Below are 22594 nucleotides of genomic sequence, written 5' to 3'. Positions count from 1 at the left end.
GCTTTCCCATTGGGGCATCTAGCCGACTACTGTGCTAAAAGGATGCTGGACTAGATGGCCTGATCCAGGAAAGCTCTGCTTAGGCTATCGTCAGACAGTCACCCAATGAAGCCCATGGAACCCCCTTCCACAAGAAGCACCAACAGCCACCAAAAGAGGATTCGACAAGTTCATGGAGGAAGAAAAGGCTATCTGTGGCTACTAGCCACGAGGGCTATATTCTGCATCCACTGTTGAAAGGAAATGCAAAAAGCAAGGGAGAGCTCAGGTCTTGCCTGTGGGCTTCGTAAAGGTGGTTACTTGGCTATTGTGTAAGAACAGGATGCTGAGCCAGCAGGGCTGCCTTTAGGTTCTCGTGCCTCTTCTCAGTTCTCACTCCCTGGATCCAGAACCAGTGGGGAGGTTGGAAGCAGCAAAAACTGCCGGTGATTTTGGATGTGCTGGTGGGTAGAACCAGGAGTTCAAGAGGAGACCATCTGCTACACAATGGTGCAGAAGGGGAGGGAGTTGTCTAGCACTCGGCATGAATTTCCATGAATTGATAGGATGCCAGCCTATCAGTTGCACCGGGCATTCTTATTTTTGAAAGTCTTCATTAATCATAAGAAATCTTTTAATTTTTTTTCTCTACACCCTTCCCTGATCTTTGCTATGTAGCCCCTCCCCCCACCAGCCCTCTTTAACCCCAGCTTTTATCGACTGATATTTATCCAGTGTAAAAATAGCCCCCTCTTCAGAATATAAGGGAAATCACCACAATGCCATCTAATAGGAGATCCGAGGGAGGGGCACGGGTCATCCGGTAGCTCAGATTTATGTGCAGGCTCCATAGAGACGTGGGTTTATTTACAGATCTGCCTCGATGAGCTGCAGAACTTTCCCCCTCCCCACCCGCCCCCTCTCGATTTCAGGCAGTTGGGCTGGGCTTCTCCTAACCAGCCTTCACAGAGAGGCTTCTCCGCATCTTTCGACAATGTCAGCTTCTAGGGTTTCTGCCACCACATGCTGTGGGTCTAAACCAGGGTTTCCCCAACTTGGGTCTCCAGCTGTTTTGGGGGACTACAACTCCCATCATCCCTAGCTAGTGGGACCATCGGTCAGGGATGATGGGAGTTGTAGTCCAAAATCAGCTGGAGACCCAAGTTGGGGAAACCCTGGTCTGAACACAAGGCACATGCCGATTAATTCACATAAGATATGACCATCGTTTATGCACACTATTATGAGTTTGCTGGGGGGGGGTCAGTCTGCATGATGCCCCGAGTCTCTTCTAATCCTTGGGGTCCTGTATCTGTAGGGGAGGAATGCATAACAGCAAGCTTGCCAAGCCAGTCACTTAATTAAGGTAATGACTTTAGCTAGCTAGTGAAGTACCACCATCAGCATAACCAAAGCAGTTGCTCTGTGCCACCTATAGCGGAATGATTTGCTTTTGCACAAGAGCTTGAGACACACACAGAGAGAGAGACACGCATACCTGCTCCCATGTGGGTGTGCTACCGACAGTGGCCACGTCTCTGCACCAATTTGCTGTTCCTGAAGATCCTGCACTGCCTCTCTGTTGGGGCATCCTGATCGTCTTGCCTCGCTTCTCACCATGCTGAATATCTGCCAGCCGACAAGGGCTAAGAAACGACTGTGGAGACCAGCATGTTCCTCTGGGGAGTCGAGGTGCTAAAAGAGCAGGAAGAGGGTTTGTTGTTCCCAGTCCATCAACAGGAAGCTAGCCAACTCTCCAGCACTTAAGTGCTGAGCTGGTGACAGCTTTCAAAAAGGAGAACGAATTATTCCTGGTGAAATAGCTTCTTGGCAAATTTGGGAATCATACAGTTGGAGGAGACCTCATAATAATGGCCTTGCTGGATCAGGCCAATCCATGGGTTCAATTTAGTCTAGCATCCTGTTCTCACACCCTGACATCTGGCATGTGTAACTGAGAGAGAGAGAGAGATGAAGCAACAGAGACAGTGAAGTAGGGCTGAAACAATAAATATACCATCACTGATGGCATGGACGGAACCTTTCTCAGCTTGAGGGCCACATTCCCCTGTGCACAACCTTCTGAGGGCCACATACCAGTGGTGGGTGTGACCAAAAGTCCATGTGCACCCTCAACTTTCCATCCAGGCAAGGGAGAGGTATTACCACCATTCAAGGACACATTCCGGCCAGGGAAAATTAACCAATGGGGGGGGGCACAGCAGGGGGCAGAGAGGGGTGTGGCCTTGGAGGCGTGGTCTGGGCAGAGTTCCAAGGGCCAAGCAGAGAGGCTCAGAGGACCACATTAGATCTCCGAGGGCCTGAGGCTTTAGGAGTTCTTGAAAGGTTCTAGAGACAAGGCCTCTTTCCCCAAATAAACCACACACACACACCACACACCCCTATGTTGGGAAACAGCTGAAAACCTCACTTCCACCACTAGGTGCAATGAAACAGGATAATACGAAACAAAAACAAAATATTACACACACTCTTTCTATCCCTCTCCTCCGTTGGTTTCAGAGGGTGCTGGCGAGGTCCTAAGAACCTTTGACAGTCTGATGAAGTTTGTTGCCCCCACTTAAGCAAGAATCACCACTGGGGAGGGTTTCAAAGACCACCTGCCGCCAACTGGCCCTCCAATGTCTTTCGCACCCTGGGGGCGAGCAGAGGGCACCCCCTTCTGCCGCTTGCCTGGCAGGGGCTATCTGGCATCGAACCTGATTTTCACCCGCTCATGGGATCCTTCTGGACCCCCAGCAGAGCGTGGTGCTCCTCCGGCTAGCCAGGAGGCGCTCCCCCTTCCAGAGACCAGAGCGAGGCCATGTCTCCTTGTCCTCGGGAGTGCTCCCAAGCTTCGCTTCCCTGCTCCGGCCTTCTCGCAGAACAAGGAGAAGAGGAGGAGGAGGTGGTGGTGGTGGTCGAGGAGAGGAAGAAAAGCGTACGAAAGGCACCGTCATTTTGAGCCATCCATCACAGCCTGGAAGGAAGCAGAGAGAAGGAAGGTGAAACAGGATGGAGCAAATGAGACAATGCAATCCCTTTGGAGGCTCATCTCACTGCATCCTGGGTAGGGTAGAAAGCAGGGAGCCCAACACTAGGTGGCACCAGAGCCAGTGGCAGGCTGAGCCAACTGATGCTAGATTTGTGAGTTCTACAAGGGGCAATGCTGAGACTAAGGAGGAGGAGGAGGAAGCGGACGAGCAGTGCTATCCCCCTGATTTGGTGGTAAACCAGAAGGCAGGTTGGTGGGAGCCAACTAAGGTTGGTGGGGCATTGCCCCACTTGCCTTAATGCACCAACCTCACTGTGTGTTTGTGGGGTATTTATTTCGTTGACCATGGTGCCAGTCTTTTTGCTCGATAATGCCAATCCCAAAACCGCTGGTCCTAATAATCGGAAAGAACTCCAATTATTATTATTATTATTATTATCGAGCTTCCAATCACACTTTGGAACTCCCTGCCTATTGACATCAGGCAGCTGGATTCATTGTTCTCTTTTTGGTGTCTGATAAAAACATTTTTTTTTTGTTTTGGCAAGCCTATCCAGACAGGTATTTTGATGTGGTTTTTAGCTTATCGTTGATTTTAATTATATTTAAATGTTTTAAATTTTAAATAGTTGCTTTCATCTGTTTTCACTGACTTTCTTTTTAAAAATTTATGACAATTATTTGAGGGATTTAAAAAAATATATAATCACATGTTATATAAATTTTATGAAATAAATAAATAAATAAGAGATTTTTTAATATATATATAAAAGTGTGTGGACCATTGGCCCGGTCTTCCAAAAAGCTCTACCTACTGACCTACCTATCTAATTTCATTTCTGTCCCAATTTTTTCTTCAAGGAGCTCAAGGTGGTATACATGATCCCCTCCCCCATAATTTTATCCTCATAACAACCCTTTGAGATAGGTTATGCTAAGAGGCAGTGACTGGCCCAAGGGCAGGGTGGGGTGGAGATTCGAACCCTGGTTTCCCAAGCCCAACCCTCCAATCACTGCACCACATTGGCTCTTAGTTATTTGCTTAGCAGAAAGTCTGGGGTGGAAAGAATTTTTGCAACAGGCACAGTTCCTGCTCAAAGGCCTCTCTCTCTCTTCCCCTCTTGAAAGCCCTCCCCAAGCTCTGAGCCCGGGAAGGAGAAGAAACATCTTGCAATGCTCACTTCAAGCTGTGAGCAGGCAGTTGGCTTAGCAACGGATGTGAGTGTGTGTTGGGGACAGCCCCAAATTTATACCCGAGGGAGATCTGTCAGCGCAGTGAGTGGCGCTGGAGGCAAGCACCAGGCGGCCTCGGCTAGAATTCCTAAAGCCAGCTATTTTATCATTGCTGGGCTGCTGATAAGCCCTTGACATAAATGTCTGTGCAAGCTGATGGCTTAACTGGACCCCAGTTGGAACTGCCTTGCAACCTGCTCAAAATACCCAGCTCAGCAACATGAGGATTTATCAAGGAAGAAGCAAGTGAGTGCCTGCAGAGTGTACTTCTGTCCGTCGAGACATTCCAGTCAAGGAACTTCCTCCTTAAACACATATGTTTGTCACTGCAGCCCTTCTGTTCTTTAACCATCAGGAGACAGCTGTAATATCTACCAAAGGGTAGCCCAACCTCCTGCAATGTCACCTCCTAGTGCTTTAAATGTACAGTGGAACCTTGGTTCTTGAACGGCTTAGTTGACGAACGAATTGGCTCCCGGATGCAGAAAAACTCAGAAGTAGGTGTTCCAGTTTTTGAACGTTTTTCAGAAGCTGGACATCCAACGCACCTTCCACTTGAGTGCAGGAAGCTCCTGCAGCCAATCGGAAGCTGTGCCTTGGTTTTCGAACGGTTTTGGGAGTCGAATGGACTTCTGGAACGGGTTAAGTTCAGGAACCAAGGTTCCACTGTATAGTGCATATGTAAACCCTGTAACTCAGTGGCATAGCATCTGATCTGCACGCAGAAGCTGCCAAGTTTGATCCCCGGCATTGCCAGATCTGGCTGTGAGAGACTCCCTGCCTGAAATCCTAGAGAGCAGCTGCCGGTCACTGTAAAGGTAAAGATAAAGGAACCCCTGATCATTAAGTCCAGTCGTGACCGACTCTGGGGTTGCGGTGCTCATCTCGCTTTACTGGCCGAGGGAGCTGGCGTACAGCTTCCGGGTCATGTGGCCAGCATGACTAAGCCACTTCTGGAGAACCAGAGCAGTGCATGGAAATGCCCTTTACCTTCCTGCCGGAGCGGTACCTATTTATCTACTTGCACTTTGACATGCTTTCGAACTGCTAGGTTAGCAGGAGCAGGGACCGAGCAACGGGAGCTCACCCCGTTGCGGGGATTCAAACCGCTGACCTTCTGATCGGCAAGTCCTAGGCTCTGTGGTTTAACCCACAACGTCACCCGCGACCCTGCCGGTCAGTGTAGACAATGCCAAATTGAAGAGACAAATGATCAGCCCAGGAGCTTCCTCTGCTCCGAGGATGTCGGTCTTACTCTGCTGACTTCCAGAAGTGTCCGGGGTGAGAAAGGCGACGGTTCCGCTTTGGCAATTTCTCCAGCATCTCCATCAGCTTGGTGAAGGTCGGCCGTTCCTCTTGCTCGAAGGCCCAGCAAAAGAGAAGGATGTCCTGCAAGGCAATGGGAAGGAAAGGATGTGCAAAGGAGGAGAGTGCATGGGCACATGTCCACGTGTGGTTTATTTACACATATATGCAAACTGAGCCAACGATGGAGGGGCTCACAGCATTACCACCCCAAAAGGGTCTCTCTCTTTTTCTCCCATAGCCGCAGCCTTGGACTCCAGCAGAAATCAAGTGTTGTTCTGTCTCTCTCAGTACCCAGCTTGCTGCTTTGCTTCTAGCACACATTATTTCCAGCTCTCAACATTTGCCTTTGCCTTTTTCTAACTACCAGCCAGTTGAGGGAAGGGGTCCCTCCAACCATTTGCTGTCTCACATAAGTCCATTTCCTTTGTTCTCCTAATGGCCCATTACCCAGGCGATCACCTCATCAGGAAGCTAGTTTTAACACTTGCTGGATCCAGGGGTTAGAAAGGTCTCTGCACACACCCATCTTTCCCCCTCCCCAAAAACTCATAACACAATGTAAAATGTAAAGTATGGTGTCTTCTAGCCAGCGGCTACCAATCCCCGGGGTTTCCTTAAATCTCCTTTCCAGAAAATCTGACTCCCATGGGGCACCTTGCACAAAAGTTAAAGCTTGATCATGAAAATCTATCAACATTTTGGTGATAGTTTCTCCCTAATGAACACATATTTTGTATTCAGTTTTAAGTAGTGCACACATTTTTGCAATCAGTTTTTCTTAATAGGGACCATCTTTATCTCTTATTTTCATAAATACCTTTGTTTTCATGCATGCTATACCCTAAAATATGCATTTTTGGAAAGCCTAGCTGGTTTGAGCATGGCATCCCCAAATCTGAGTGAGTGTGACCCTTGAAAGATGGTTGCATTTCAACCCTTGTATTGTATCGGAAAGTGCAAAACGGATTGATTCGCCTCTAAACAAGACCTGAATTGAATTTCTCTCCCTTCCCCCGATCTGTGAGTCACCAAGATGAGCAAATATCAACATTTTTCCAAGTCTCTCTGCCTTCCCTCCCCCTTTCAAAGAGCGCCAAACCACCTACTGAGATCTCCTTGCCCATGCCAATCTGGCTGAGATTCGGCTTCATCCCTCGGCCAACTTGCCAAATTATGGCCTCGGCAGGCTGCGTCTTGAATGGCCATTCCCGAGCATGCAGTTCATACCAGATGGTGCTGTTGGGAGAGAAAGCAGCGTTAGTAACGCACAAACCTTACACCTCTCTGTGACATCTGCAGAGACTCCCAGAGCTCAGGTGTGGGGTTGCGCCATCATCCCTGTCGAGTGATGGGGACCTTCAGGTCTCTTGGGCCAAAATGGCCCTTCGGGACTCTCCCCAGGGCATAAATAGTGAAATAATCATTATGGAATGGGATGTCCCTATTTTCATAGGAGAAATGTTGGAGGGTATGCAATCAATCAGCTCTCCTAATAAGTCTACGAGCCTACAGTACATTTCCAGGAACTGTGCTGGTCAGACCCATTTGGTGCGACTCAGCAGTACAAGGCAGCTCTTATCATTTATACTTGATGAGGAACGTTAAACGAGTGAATAGCTGCAGAATTGAGCTTCCATGTTTAGGAGCATGTTTCCTCTTTTAAGTTCAGTTCTCCACATTGCCATATCAGTTTGCAAGAATTATTTTTTTCCTGTAAGTCCTCGGGAAAAGTTGTCCACATTTTACTGTACATTTATTCTAGCATCCACATTTTTGTATGCAAAAGTTTCACTAATAATTTATGCATTATTTGGCTAGAGTACTGCAGCATGAAAATCCACAGAAGTGCAGATTTCAAGGGACAACTTTGTTTCAGTTTCCATATCCAGTCTACATCTGAAGCGTGGGTTGGGTAAAATTGTCTGTTTTCTGAATGACTGCTTTTCCATGGATCTGTATCAACATCCTGCTTGATCTGTACAGTGGTACCTTGGTTACTCAAACAACTTGGAACCTAAACACAGCAAACCAAGAAGTAAGTGTTCCTGTTTGCGAACTTTTTTCGGAAGCTCAGTGTGCTCTCTTTTGAGAGTTACTGTTCCAATTTGAGTGCCACACTTCCATTTTGAGTGCCACACTTCCAATTTGAGAGTCTGTCCGTTATTGCTATTTATTTTGTGTTTTTGTTTTTGCGGCTTTTTTGTTGTTTTTGTGATCCAGTTCAGTTACTGATTGATTGATTGATTGATTGTGTGACTGCAGTACATTGTTACTTGCTTTCACTTTATGGATCAATGGTCTCGTTAGATAGTAAAATTCATGTTAAATTGCTGTTTTCCAGGTTGTTTTCAAAAGTCTGGAATGGATTAATCCATTTTGCATTACTTTCTATGGGAAAGCACGCCTTGGTTTTGGAACACTTTGGTTTTGGAACAGACTTCCCGAACAGATTAAGTTTGAGAACCAAAGTACCACTGTATTCTCATTCCTGTGATACAGATTGGGGTGTGGGGGTATGGACTTGTGAGGGGGAATTTTGTGGTTCTGTCACTTTTCTGTTTAGATGTGGCAGCCATTTTGTTATATGCCATGTCCCCACAGCAGCCATTTTGTGACTTGCCATGCCTTCCCCTTCACAGCAGCCCTCGTGCGACATGATGCTTTCTAAGATTGCAACCTGTGTCAGAAGCCCCCAAAGGCTTGACAACCCCTGTGGTTCGCCCTTTGTGGAATCATACAAAGTTTGCTGAAAAATAGCAGCCATTTTGAACCAAGCGCCTGTTACTTTGTGTTTTTTTAAAAAAATAAAAAAAGCCTGGTGCTTTTTCTATGCAAACTTTCAAATTGAAAAAGTTTGCTAGGAGCTTAGTCTGATTTTTTAAAAAATCCTATAATTACTTTCCCCCGCTGTATTTTTGGTTAAAGTTATACTGAAAGCATATACTGGGTTTAATTGCTGTATTTTTTGGATGAAACTGAGCTATCAGATAAGAACTCAGTATAAGCTAATCGCTTCAACACTGCGCTCTTTAAGGTGTCTATCACAGTGGAGTAGGGGAAAATTAATCCATCGAATAAAAAGCTATAGTCTTCTCTGTGCCTGAACAAAGATATCATCAGAGGGCAATAGGACTGCTTACAAAAGGGATGTCTCCACCTCCCTCTGCTACAGAGCAGGGCAATTAATCACACAAATGAAAAGTACATTGGGGAGACACAATGCCCACAGTTTTGCACTGTAGCTCCTAAACTTTTTCTGTTCAGGACATTCACCCAAGAGACGTCTATCCTTGCACAAGACTCAACTATCCCGCCCCCCACTTGTCTTGCCCCAACATCTGGGGATGCATGCTAATGTTGCCAGTATATTAGCAGCAGGGATGGGATAATAGAATCATAGAACTGTAAAGTTGGAAGGGGTCCCGAGGATCATCTAGTCCAACCCCCTGCAATGCAGGCATTTTTAATTAAAGCATGCCTGACAGACGGTCACCCAACCTCTGCTTACAAAGAGAGTCCGCCACCCCCCTACGGAGTCTGTTCTACTGTCAAAATTCAGTTCTCCGCATTTCTTCAGCAACCTACAATTCACTTTTATCTGTTTTTAGTGCCTTGTGAAAATTCACCAGCATTTTTGTGCAAATTTCTCCTAACAAACACATGCAGTTTTGAGGAATTGTTTGCAAGCAATTGTATGCACTTCCATACATCATTTTCACCAATATGTGCATTTGTAGGCATGTGTGTAATACCATAGGCTTGTCCCACCCCTCTCTATACTCCATGCACCCAAGCAAGATCTAGATCAGAGATCTAGGACACATTCCATCTAGCCAAAAACATCTCAGGGTAGTGCAAAGGAAGAAGGAGGAGTTTGGAATTGATATCCCACTTTATCACTACCCTAAAGAGTCTCAAAGCGACTAACATTCTCCTTTCCCTTCCTCCCCCACAACAAACACTCTGTGAGGCTGATAGACTTCAGAGAAGTGTAACTAGCCCAAGGTCACTCAGCAGCTGCATGTGGAGGAGCGGGGAATCGAACCCGGTTCCCCAGATTACGAGTCCACCGCTCTTAACCACTACACCACACTGGCTGGTGAACACTCCAAGGGCAAGAGAAGAGTCAGCTAAGGGTGCTGAGAGCTGTTAAGAGACCCTTTATTATTCCCAGAGTGGTTTAACAACCAGTCCCTTTTCCCAGGGAACCCTGAGAATTGTAGCTCTGCGAAGGGGACCTCCTAACAACTCTCAGCACCCTTCGCGAACTACAGCTCCCAGGTTTCTTTGGAGGAAGCTATGCCTGTTCAAAGTGGGATGATAACTGCTTTAAATGTGCAGTGCAGATGGGACCCAAGTTTGCTCATCTCTTCGGTGGGCACATGAGCCTGGTACAAACACATTGACCCACTGCATTCCGTTGCCACCACCCCAACTCACCCCCACGCAACAAAGACACCTACCCAAGGGCAAAGACATCTGAGTGCTTGGAGAAAGGAAGCTTGTCTTCTTCTGTGTCAGGTGAGAGCTGGTGGATGATCTCCGGGGCTAAATGGCATAACCAGCCGTTCTGGATCCGCAGTTTGTTTTCTCTCCTACAGAGAGAGACAGAGAGAAACATCCAGTCAGGGAGCCTGTTGTTGGTCTTGGCATTTCCACACATTTCAATTTATCTTACCATTTTACCATTTATGAATTTAATTATTCACAGTGTATATATGCCATTTTTCCAAATGACCTCACACAGCAGTTTATGTTAAGATTATAACATAATGCAATGGCATATTGCTATGGAGATTGACATATTTCTTTGTTTCCAGGTAAAGATGGGTGTTACAAGTAGCAGGTTGGTGAATCTGTCTATTACAGTTTCTCTCATACCCAAAAGTCTGCCTCTTTGTCCACAAATGTTCCTGGCTCCTAAGATCAGCAGAGGGGGTCCTCTCGGTTGTTCCACTACCAACAGAGGCTGAGGGGGTTGTGGCCCAGAACAGGGCCTTTTCTGTGTTGTCTCCAAAGCAGTGGAACTCCCTCCCCACAGAGATCCATCTGGCACCTTCATCGTACAGCTTTTGGTGAATGCTGAAGACGCACCTCTTTACCCTGTCTTTTGTCTGGCATTGTTATATTATTACATCTGACCCTCCAAGTTTCCCTATTTTTCAGAGACGTCCCTGATTTAGAGAAGCCATCCCGGTTTCTGATTTGATCCCAAAATGTCCCGCTTTTCCTTAGGACATCTCTATTTTCCTTGGAGAAATGTTGGAGGGTATAAAGTTATCTGACCCCCGAACCATCTGAAGGCAATTCTGTATTGGGAGGTTTTTTTAATGTTTAATGTTTTATTACATTTTTATATATATTGGAAGCCTCTCAGAGTGGCTGGGGCAACCCAGTAAAATGTTTTTGTTGGAAGGTATGTTACATTCATTGTTCTTGTTTCTGTTTATATCCTACGTATGCCGGAATAAAATAAATAAGTACATATTCTGACTAAGTAATAAGCACTCATGGAGGCTGTAAAGCAGCACCAACAAGGGGTGTGGCCTGAGGATAGGGGGTATGGTCTGAGAAAGTTCCAGAGGCTAAGCAGAGAAGTCTGGGGCTCCATGACTATCATTGAAATCAGGCTTCCTTCCGTGGTGCAAACTCGGCCCTCCAGATGTTTTTGGCCTACAACTCCCATGATCCCTAGCTAGAGGGATCAGTGGTCAGGGATGATGGGAATTGTAGTCTCAAAACATCTGGAGGGCCAAGGTTGAGGAAGCCTGATTTAAATGTATTGATTTATTGATTTAAAATTAATATCATTAAAGTAACTAAATAAAAGTATCACTACTGAAAAATACAGAAATTAGTATGAAATTGGTATTAAATTAGTATTAACTTTAGTATTAAAAATACTGAAAAATACTGCAAATGAATGACTAGATAAGTAACTTTCCCTAGGATTATGAAGAATACATCTGCAGGTCTCTCAGAAAAAGATAACGCTAATCTTGTAAGCATTGCTTTAAAGCCAAATAAAACCTTTAAGAAACAGTAAGCTGCCTTCTTCTTCTTCTCTCTCTCTCTCTCTCTATATATATATATTTGGGGTCACCCTGCTCGCTTTCTGGTTTAAAAAACTGAAAGAGCCAATGAGAATATGCTACTGTAATTGGATTTGTTCAAGACCTCCGAGGCTTAGGAATTAATTTAAAAAGAGACGGGATACATTTTAAGAACTTGGGCGGGCGGCGGGACACAAAGGAAAATGATGGTGCCGGAACGTGTAAGGTAAGAGGATGCCAACTTTCCCCCTCTCACTGTTGCAGCCATATTATACTCCGTGCTCAGTATCACATCGTGGTTTCATTGCCTTGTTGCCAGGCAGACCTCCCATGCAGAGGACATTGGTCCATTAGAGCAGATGGGGCAGTGCCCCACCAACTGCAGTATACCCTCAGCAAGCCCCCGCCCCCTTGCCTATCTTCTTATGACCAGCCCAGTGGGTGCCACTGTTGGTCAGTTTCCTCCTCCATAGTCTTAGTGTCATGTTTATAGGTCTCACCAGTGAGGAAGCAAGGGACAAAACTGGAATTGGCTCCACCTGCCATTGTCTCTGGCTCCACCTACTGCTGGCCTCCTGCCTTACATCCTCACTGTCCCAGTGGACAGCAGCAGCCACCAATGATCTTCATATTCCCATTCCCTGACTACAGATCCTACTGCAGTCAAAACTGCACCATCCACAACTTCCTCCTCCTTGGAGCTGTCAGATCTGACCTCCTCCTCGGTCTCAGGTTTTACACCCCTGTGAGAGCTGGACCATAAAGAAGGCTGATCGCCGAAGAATTGATGCTTTTGAATTATGGTGCTGGAGGAGACTCTTGAGAGTCCCATGGACTGCAAGAAGATCAAACCTCTCCATTCTTAAGGAAATCAGCCCTCAGTGCTCACTGGAAGGACAGATCGTGAAGCTGAGGCTCCAATACTTTGGCCACCTCATGAGAAGAGAAGACTCCCTAGAAAAGACCCTGATATTGGAAAGATGGAGTGCACAAGGAGAAGGGGACGACAGAGGACAAGATGGCTGGACAGTGTTTTCGAGGTTACCAGCATGAGTTTGACCAAAGTGCGGGAGGCAGTGGAAGACAGGAGTGCCTGGCGTGCTCTGGTCCATGGGGTCACGAAGAGTCAGACACGACTAAATGACTAAACAACAACAACAACAGAACTCAGTAGTGAGGATGGGAACAAAACGAGTTAGCTCTGCCTGTCATTAGCTCTGACTCCCCCTACAGTTGGGCTCCTTGCCTTCTGCCCTACTGAACCTTCAGTTCTCTAGATGTTGATGGACTGCAACTCCTATGACCCTTGGCCATTGGCCATGCTAGCTGCGGCAGATGGGAACTGGAGTCCATCAACACCCAAAGGGTCAAAGGTTCTGTAGGGGTCATGAGTCAACCTTCTCTGGCTGTCCTCCTTTGGAGTTCTGTTCTTTGCCCAAAGCTGGGTAAAGAACTGGAGTCCCTCCTCATACTTCTCAGGCCACCAGTTTGGGATCTGCTGCGAGTTTGAATCCTGATACCTGTCTTATGCCGACAACGTGGAGAAATGGCGTTTCTCAGCAAAGCAGAAAAACAAAAATGCCTGTTATCAGGGGTGCCAACCTGAATAAAATATTGGGTGGGGAGCAGGTAAGCCCCGCCCTGCATAATCAATCACATGACGTAGTGCAAACACACAATTAGAATGGCAATGCCCATTAACATTGGGGGGCCATAGCCTCCTCTAATATTTTATCGGAGGGGCAAATGGACCTCGGCTGCTGGGAGTTGGCTCCTGTGCTTGTTATGGAGTTATCCAGCTAAGAATTCCAGCACCTCAAATGAATTCTGAATGTTGGCTTACAGGTCAATCCAAAGGCAAGGTCCACCAGGATGAGCACGGAGGAGGTAGATCTCAGGTGGTCTTAACTGAGCCAGGGCTACGCTGGCATAAGTCCCTCATCCTGGCTCAGCCAGGGGTACCTCGATGTAGCTCCCTCAACCCAGCATTTCCTTGGTTAGTTTCTCCGTATTCTTAAGTAAATATTAAATACCTTGCCCAGCCAGGACTAGGCTGGCTCAGTCAGGGCTTAGCTGGCAAAAGTTAAGCTGGTATAAGTCCCCCCCTTCAAAAAAATGGGTGTTCCAGGGGCATGGCTGGACGGGGATGGGGGGGGGAGAGGACGAGGAGAGATGTACACCTCTTTCAATCCTCTTTCAGCTGAACCACGTGACCTGGCAAACCCAGCAGAATGTGCACTGACAAAAAAGGGTGGTATAAGTCAAACTCTGGTTTAAAGATTTGTTTTCTGTTTGTTTTTTTTAAATAATATTTATTAAGAGTTTAAAGATTACAAAAAGAAAGAAAGAAAAAATAAACAAATCAACATAATAAAATACAAAAACAGAAACAAAAACACTACATAAAACATTGAATTAACAAAACAAAACAAAAACAATTAAAAACACTTCCAATATTTTCAATCTTAACTTTCATTCACTTGTTTCATTGACTTCCTCACGCCTCCCTTTTTGTATTCCACTTCAATTAACTGTTTCAGCAATTTCTTTCCATCTTCATCTAATTTCTGTCCTATAATTAATCTTAACATATTCTAACCTTGTTTTTTCCCTTTAATACATTAACAGTCTATCTGTACCTAGTTCCTTATAACATTTCTGCCAAAGCCATATAACTTCATTCCACCATTTTTCTATAGCTCTTTAATTTTACAATATTTCTGTAGATAATCTTTAAATTTTTTCCAATCTTCTTCCACCGACTCTTCTCTCTGGTCTCGGATTCTGCCAGTCATTTCCGCCAATTCCATATAGTCCATCAACTTCATCTGCCATTCTTCCCGGGTGGGTAAATCTTGTGTCTTCCAATACTTCGCGATGAGTATTCTTGCTGCTGTTGTTGCATACATAAAGAAAGTTCTGTCCTTCTTTTGCACCAATTGGCCGACCATGCCCAGGAGAAAGATTTGTTTTCTGTCTGCCAGGCTCGGGTTGGCTCAGCCAGAAGGAGCCCCTCTCCTGAACGGAGTTTGGAACAGGAGTATATTACAGCACCTTACCTGAAGCCACTGAAGAAAGTGATGCCAGCTTCCTATAGCTTGGATCGCTCTGTTCGCTTAACAATTTGTTCCAGTAACTTATATTCCATCCACCACACCCATGAAACCACAGATGAAAATGGGGACTCGTAAAAACCCCTATGCTAATTTCAAGAGTCACTGCTTCGGAGTATCCCCCCGCCTCCAATTTTATATATATATGGCTGAAAGCTCCACTGCAAATGCTTTATTCGTTTACTCTTCAGCAGTTCATTTGGAAAGCCAGGGGGAAACTGCTGTTAAGGTTGAAATATACAAAATCAAAATCAAATGGCCTCGCAGCCTGTTATTAACAGTTCGTAAAGGAGCCTTGCAAGGGATGCGGGTGGTGCTGTGGGTTAAACCACAGAGCCTAGGACTTGCTGATCAGAAGGTCAGTGGTTCAAATCCCCGCAACGGGGTGAGCGCCTGTTGCTCGGTCCCTGCTCCTGCCAACCTAGCAGTTCGAAAGCACGTCAAAGTGCAAGTAGATAAATAGGTACCACTCCAGCGGGAAGGTAAAGGGCGTTTCCGTGCGCTGCTCTGGTTCGCCAGAAGCGGCTTAGTCATGCTGGCCACATGACCCGGAAGCTGTACACTGGCTCCCTCGGCCAATAAAGCGAGATGAGCGCCGCAACCCCAGAGACTGGACCTAACAGTCAGCGGTCCCTTTACCTTTAAAGGAGCCTTGCAGAGTCGTGGGTTGGTGAGCCACACATGAGTGTTCATTCATGTGCAGGGCTGGAGGCTTTCAAGCCGAGGGGCCAATTTGTGCCCTCCAGGCTTCTCTGTCTGGTCCTAGGGACTTTGCCCAGGCCACATCCCTCACAAGACCTACTTGTCACACTCACTGATGGTCTTTGCCTCACTGGAAAGTCTTCTTGAACTCTGGCAATGCTTGGATGGAAGTGAGAGAGGGGCATGGGCAGGTGTGTGAAGAACCTCACATTTGCCCCCCCCCCCCCCCGCTTTTGCTCCTGGCCTCACCCACCAGTGGCACATGGCCTCCAGAAGCCTGCATGGAAGGAATTGTGTCTCTCAGGATGGAGATAATTCTCCATCCCTGCTTTAGGACACAGCCAGCTGCCTGGCAATGCCGGGAGCTGTTACCAACCCTAGAAGATGCCTCCTTATCTTCCAAGTTTCTCAAGCTCTCCTTCCAGCCAATCAAAAGAAGGATCTCACGTATCGCAACTAATTAGCGCTTCTTGCTCTTCAGGGAGAGGAACCCTGCAATTTCCTCCGCAGAGTAACAACAAATAAATGGGAAGACGTGGTTGTGAGTGGTGCGTTAGCAGGACTCCAACAAAGGGCTCCAGCAACAGAGAGAGCCCACAGCTAACCCAAGACTCCCTGCTACAGTAGCCTCTGCTAGGCATGAATCACACCGGGGTAGGGTGAGCTGTCCCTGGGACAGATGTTTTCAGATCTGTTTGCCTATGTTTGTGAACCGCCTTCACTGAGTCACAATCCAGGCTAAGCTGGGGGGGGGGGGCTTAGGTTGGTGCAGAGCAGCGGGGAGTCGGGAGAGGCTGATCAGTCAACTGTGGCTTCTTTTGGGTTCTCAGGTTCTCATTTTCAGTACAGTGGTACCTTTGTTTTCAAATTTAATCCATTCCGGAAGTCCGTTCCAAAACCAAGGCACGCTTTCTCATAGAAAGTAATGCGAAATGGATTAATCTGTTCCAGACTTTTAAAAACAAACCCTAAAACAGCAATTTAACATGAATTTTACTATCTAACAAGACCAATGATCCATAAAATGAAAGCAACAAACAATGTACTGCTGTCACACAATCAATCAATCAGTAGCTGAACTGGGTTCCACACAGTCACAAAAACAAAAACAAAAGAAGCCACAAAAACAAATAGCAAAACAAATAGCAAAAACAGACAGATTTCAGCATAACACTCAAAACAGAAGTGTGGCACTCAAAACAGAAGTGTAACACTCAAAACGGAGCATGTTCAGCTTCTGAATAAAGTTCGCAAACCAGAACACTTACTTCCGTAATATAAGGCTGATTGTAAGGAATGGAATGTGAATTAGAAATAACTGGGAAAACAATGCAGCAACAAGAGGAAACTATGGACGTGTTGAGAGTGGAGTGCGGCCAACCAAATTTTGGAAAAATTGAATCAGATTTGCTTTAATTTGTGGTTGCTTTGTTAAAATTTGGAAAATCAATAAAAACAATTTGGCAAAAAAAGGGGGTGGAGTGGGATATAAATGCAATAAAAAATTGCCCCCCAAAAAGAACTCTGAGAATGGTTAAGAGTAGTGAGAGCTGTTAGGAAACCTCTATTCCCCTCCCAGAGCTATTCCCCTCCAGAGTTCCTTGAGAACAGGGATTGTTGGTTAAATCACTCTGCGAATTATTGCTCTGGGAAGGGAATAGGTAAAGGTAAAGGGACCCCTGACCATTAGGTCCAGTGGTGACTGACTCTGGGGTTGCGGCGCTCACCTTGCTTTATTGGCCGAGGGAGCCGGCGTACAGCTTCCAGGTCATGTGGCCAGCATGACTAAGCTGCTTCTGGCGAACCAGAGCACTGCACGGAAACACCATTTACCTTCCCACTGGAGTGGTACCTATTTATCTACTTGCACTTTGAAGTGCTTTCGAACTGCTAGGTTGGCAGGAGCAGGGACCGAGCAACGGGAGATCACCCCGTCACGGGGATTCGAACCACCAACCTTCTGATCGGCAAGTCCTAGGCTCTGTGGTTTAACCCACAGCGCCACCCACGGCCCTTAAGGGAATAGAGGCCACCTAAAAACTCTCATTAACCTTAACAAACTACACTTCCCATGCTTCTTTGGGGGAAGCCCTGACTATTTAAAGTGGCAGGATGCAGCTTTAAATGCATAGTGCAGGTGGATCGCAGGAAAACCTTCAATTTCCCCTGATATCAAATTGGCAGAATAAAAAAAGGCAAAGTCCAAGAAATAGACCGAGAGAACATGATGGGGGGGGGAAGGGGGGAGAGTATAAATAGACAAGCATCTTGAGGGGAATACGTAAGTTAAACCCACCCACAGCACAGTTTACCACTTCAATCTGACAACGAATACACCGTACACCGCTGCAGAAGGAGGGAGAGACATGGGCAACCCATTATCTCCTCCTCTAATCCGGCACGTCTGACACCCCATAATTACAGACAGATTAAAATATGCAATTTATCTCACAGGCGGCTTTGCAATAGAGCAAAAATTAACAGCGAGGAAAAACTTCACAATAGCTGAGAGCCCAGTAAGTTGCATCTAAATCAGGAGTCGCCAGCAGGCGAAGCTTCACCTGGAAATCTCAGAACAGATTGCAGGAGTTTCTGGGGAGGGATGAGCATTTAGAAGAGGAGAGCGGAGACTTATTCTGCCTGAGGGCTGCATTCCCTTCAGGTCAATCTCATGGGGGCCGCTTGCCAGCAGTGGGCAGGGCCAGAAGAAAAAGTGGATGGAGCACTGAATGCAAATTTCGACTTTGTACCCTTGGCTAATTCCTGAAAGGGCTCACATGCCCCTCTCCATCTTCTTCTTTTTTTAAAAAAAAAAAATTTTATTTGGGTTTTTAAACATAAGTGCAAAAATAAAGAACAGTATAACATATATCATAACATCTTTTCTTAACATCTTTGGACTCCCTCACGCCTCCCGCTCCCATTTACATCATTGTCAGTTCTTGCCAGCAATTTATCATCTCGTTTACACTCTTGTGTCAAATTCATTTAAATATAATCTATGAATTCTCCAATAGGTTTATAATTTTTTCTCAAATTTACTTATCATCTTAATTCCTTCTAATTTAGTGGTGCACAATTATTTATGATCTGGCGTCCTTTCTTAACATTCAACCAAATTACAGTTTTTTTTAAATAAATCTTGAATTTCTTCCAATCTTCTTCAACCCTCTCCTCTCCCAGGTCTCGGATTCTGCCAGTCATCTCAGCTAGTTCCATATAGTCCATCAGTTGCATCTGCCACTCTTCCAGTGTGGGTAGTTCTTGAGTTTTCCAATTCTTAGCGATGAGTATCCTTGCTGCCGTTGTTGCATACATGAAAAATGTTCGGTCCTTCTTTAACACCTTCTGGCCGACAATGCCCAGAAGGAAGGCCTCTGGTTTCTTGGTGAAGGTATACTTAAATACCTTTTTCAGCTCATTATATATCATTTCCCAGAAGGCCTTCACCCTAGGGCAGGTCCACCAGAGGTGAAAGAATGTTCCTTCATTTTCTTTACATTTCCAACATTTATTATCAGACAAATGGTATATCTTAGCAAGTTTAACTGGGGTCATGTACCATCTATATATCATCTTCATTACATTTTCCTTCAAAGCATTACATGCAGTGAAGTTCAACCCAGTGGTCCACAACTTTTCCCAGTCCTCAAACATGATATTATACCCAATGTCCTGTGCCCACTTTATCATAGCTGATTTAACCATTTCGTCTTGTGTATTCCATTTTAACAGCAAGTTATACATTCTTGAAAGTACCTTAGTCTTTGGTTCTAACAATTCTGTTTCCAGCTTCGATTTCTCCACCTGGAACCCTAACTTTTTGTCATTTTTAAAGACTTCTTTAATCTGAGCATAATGTAACCAGTCTCGCACTTTATCCTTCATTTTCTCCAATTTCCCAAACTCTGCAATTTCCAATTGTCTCCATCTTTTTCTAGTATTTCCCAATATTTTGACCATTTGGCCTCCATATTGGGTCTTTTTCGGGCCTTAGCTTCCAGAGGTGAAAGCCACCTTGGAGTTTTATTTTCCAATAAGTCTTTGTATTTTGTCCAGACATTACCCCTCTCCATCTTCTGTTCAGGCAGAAGCACTAACAGAGGTGAAAAGCACAACCCCAGGCAGACAAACAAGCTCAAGGGGAGTGTGAACCTGGACCGGTGAGAGATGTCACCTGGAGAAAGGTGTGGCTTGGGAGATTCTTTAGGGCCAGAGAAGCCCAGAGGGACGCATCCTGTGTCAAGAAACCCTCCCCCCTTTTGGCTCTGCCACCTCATTGCCTGATGCTGCTTATCAGTTGTTGTTGAATGTTCTCACAACTCTTGCACCCTGCCCAGTTCTGTCCTGAAAACGAACAGTTTGTTACCAATAAAAGAGAACATTTAAGAGGCAGTGCGATGGGTCCACAGAGCCGGTCACCTACCTGCCTGCTTGCAGAACCCCTGAGATGCTGAAGAGGCCAAAGTCTGTGATCACCACCTTCCCGTTGTCATAGAAAACGTTTTTAGACTTGAGGTCCTTGTGGAGGATGCCTTTGGCGTGGAGATAGCCCATTCCCTGCAAAAGAAGCCAAGAGACAGAAAAGGCATTGAAAGGGTGTCATGGGAAAAGACAGGGCAGAGTTGAAATGAATTGAGTGACAGCAGCAGGAGGAGGAGGAGTGGAAAGCCCTCTACAAATCAGAGTTCTGTCAAGAGAAATCTGAACCTCTCTCTCACACCAGCTTGAGTTGACTGTATTTTATTTTTCCTCTTTATTGACTTTTGGCCACATTCACACCATACATGTAAAGTTTTGTGATACGACTTTAAACAGTAATGGCTTCCTCTCCTAAAGGATGCTGGGAACTGTGGTTTAAGGAGGCTGAGAGCTGTTAGGCGATTCCCAATTCCCCTCTCAGAACTATAATTCCCAGAGTGGTTTCACGAGCATTCCCTCTTCCCAGGAACTATGGAATTGGCTGTGATGGGACTAGATGCCTCCTAGCAACTCTCAGCACCTGTTGCAAACTATCAGCTCCCAGAATTCTTTGGGGGAAGCTATGTTGGTTTAAAATGGCATTGTAGTGCTTTAAACGTATGGTGTGAAAGTGGCCTTTGTTACACAGCTTCATGGAAGATAAGGTTACCCAGTGATGGCAGGCACTCTCTGGCTCTAGGAGGGCGGAAGGCATGGAGCCCAACAGTAGGTGGCGCCAGAGCTAATGACAGGCAGAGCCAACTCGTTCTGATTTTGTCTCCATCCATCCTCCCTTACACTCACTTGCTCTTTTGCATAAGGGGAGAGCTATCTGTGGCAGGGACTCCACTGTTGCTGTTTTACTGAGAGGTAGCAAATAATATGGTAAAATTAAGCAACCAATAGTGTAACAAACACAAGAAAAAGCAGGATATTCTTTTACAAGGCAATTTGCGAACACCCTTACAAGCACTTCTCATCTTTTTATGGCAATGGAAACCTCATGTTTTACAATGCACCCAATAAAATGTTCGGTTCAGCATTTTTCCTGAGTTTTATGACACCCACACATAGCAAATGAGGCCCATTTTTCAGTACCCTGATCATCAATATCTCTCCATTCCCTCACCCTCTTACTTAATTTTCTCATTTGGACACTGTCCCTATTTTCATAATCTGGCCCAGGCTTTATCCCTGCACTTAAGGAATAATTGCCTTCCGGGATGCTGTCAGAAAGTGTTTTACCATCTCCATGTCTTCTAACAGAACATCTTCTTTTACATACTCCAGTAGAACAATTAATGGATTTCCTGGTAGCACATATCCTGCCATATACTCTATTTCTCTGTGTCCTGTGGCCCAGAAGGGTCATATTTTGTGACATGATCAAAATGCAGGTTGTATATCAGCTCTGTTTGCTTTTGCTGGAACAAACTAAAGGCCCATCTGCAATATACACATTTAGCAGGATCATACCACTTTAAACAGTCATGGCTTCCCCCAAGGAATCCTGGGAACTGTTAAAGGTGCTGAGAGTTGTTAGGTGGCCTCTATTTCCCTCACAGTGCTACAGTTCACAGAGTTTCTGGGAAGAGGGACTGGTGGTTAAACCACTCTTCGAATTGTAGCTCTGGGAGGGAGAATAGCCCCCCCCCCCAATACTCGTCACCCATAACAAACTACACTTCCCATGATTCTTGGGGGGGGGGAACCATTACTGTTTAAAGGAGTACGATAGTGCTTTAAATGCATAGTGCAGATGGGGCCTAACATAGTGACTGACCCCTTTAGAGACCCATAGAGAGCCAGTGTGGTGTAGTGGTTAAGAGCGGTAGCCTCGTAATCTGGGGAACCGGGTTCGCGTCTCCGCTCCTCCACATGCAGCTGCTGGGTGACCTTGGGCCAGTCACACTTCTCTGAAGTCTCTCAGCCCCACAGAGTGTTTGTTGTGGGGGAGGAAGGGAAAGTAGAATGTTAGCCGCTTTGAGACTCCTTAAAGGGAGTGAAAGGCGGGATATCAAATCCAAACTCTTCTTCTTTGGGATGTATTCATCAACAGTGGTTGAAAGGAGGAGTGAGTCAGATCAGAGCCGTCTTTCCCATAGGGCTTAGTGGTGCGTTGCACCAGGGCGCCGGCCTCTCAGGGGCGCCCCAGCGAGTGGGGGAGCTGCTCGGCTTTGCCAGCGGCCTCCCCTTTCCCTGCATGCCCACCAGCTGCGTCCCGTCAACTATCTGGCTGGTGGGCATGCAGCTTCCTTCCCAAGCCTCCATGGGGATTTCTCTCCCGCAGCGGCATGGGTGAGAGTTGTGGGGGGGCATGGCTGGCAGTGCACAGCTTCGCTCCCCCCCCCACTATCCGTGGTAATTTGGGGGTGCTGGGCGGATATTTGCACCCGGCGCCACATCTGCTAAAGACAGCCCTGCGTCAGATTCCCACCAAATGCATCCTTCATGGTTTGACGGGATTCTGCACTCCTTCGTGTTTCTCCATAATACTGGGACATTCCAACTCTTACACTTCTTGACCATCTGGATTTCTTTGAAAAGAAGACACCCCTCCTCTTGCCTTCTCTAAGGGGGTATTCCTTAGAGAATACCACATAATTCCTCTGATGCACTTGAAAGCATAGACCACTCGCCATGATGGCTATGGCTTTGCAGTCGGAGGCAGCAATGCTTCTGAATACCAGTTCCTGGAAACCACAGGAGGGGAGAGGGCTCTTGTGCTCGGATCATGTTTGAGAGTTTCC

General features: G+C 46.1%; 1 protein-coding gene across 2 annotated transcripts in view; it reads right to left on the bottom strand.

Moving 5' to 3' along the window:
• Positions 1–266: 266 nt before the first annotated feature.
• The window catches only part of KSR2 (kinase suppressor of ras 2), a gene marked incomplete at its 3' end in the record, with an annotated part of 189408 nt that continues 167080 nt past the window's right edge, over positions 267–22594 (bottom strand). Inside the window, exons 14-18 of one of the 2 annotated variants that reach the window (XM_081841790.1) lie at positions 19810–19943; positions 9979–10110; positions 6622–6751; positions 5463–5596; positions 267–2959 (exon numbers count right to left, since the gene is read on the bottom strand). In XM_081841790.1, the coding sequence (XP_081697916.1) occupies positions 2953–2959; positions 5463–5596; positions 6622–6751; positions 9979–10110; positions 19810–19943 (537 nt within the window). Of the gene's footprint in view, positions 2960–5458; positions 5597–6621; positions 6752–9978; positions 10111–19809; positions 19944–22594 lie in introns of those variants that run through there. The other variant, XM_081841791.1, reaches the window with a different exon arrangement.

This window comes from Podarcis erhardii, assembly GCF_964252035.2.
Source record: "Podarcis erhardii genome assembly, chromosome: 15".
NCBI lineage: Eukaryota > Metazoa > Chordata > Lepidosauria > Squamata > Lacertidae > Podarcis > Podarcis erhardii.
Note: the sequence above shows the minus strand (reverse complement) of the source record. Positions and strands in the feature narration are given on the sequence as shown.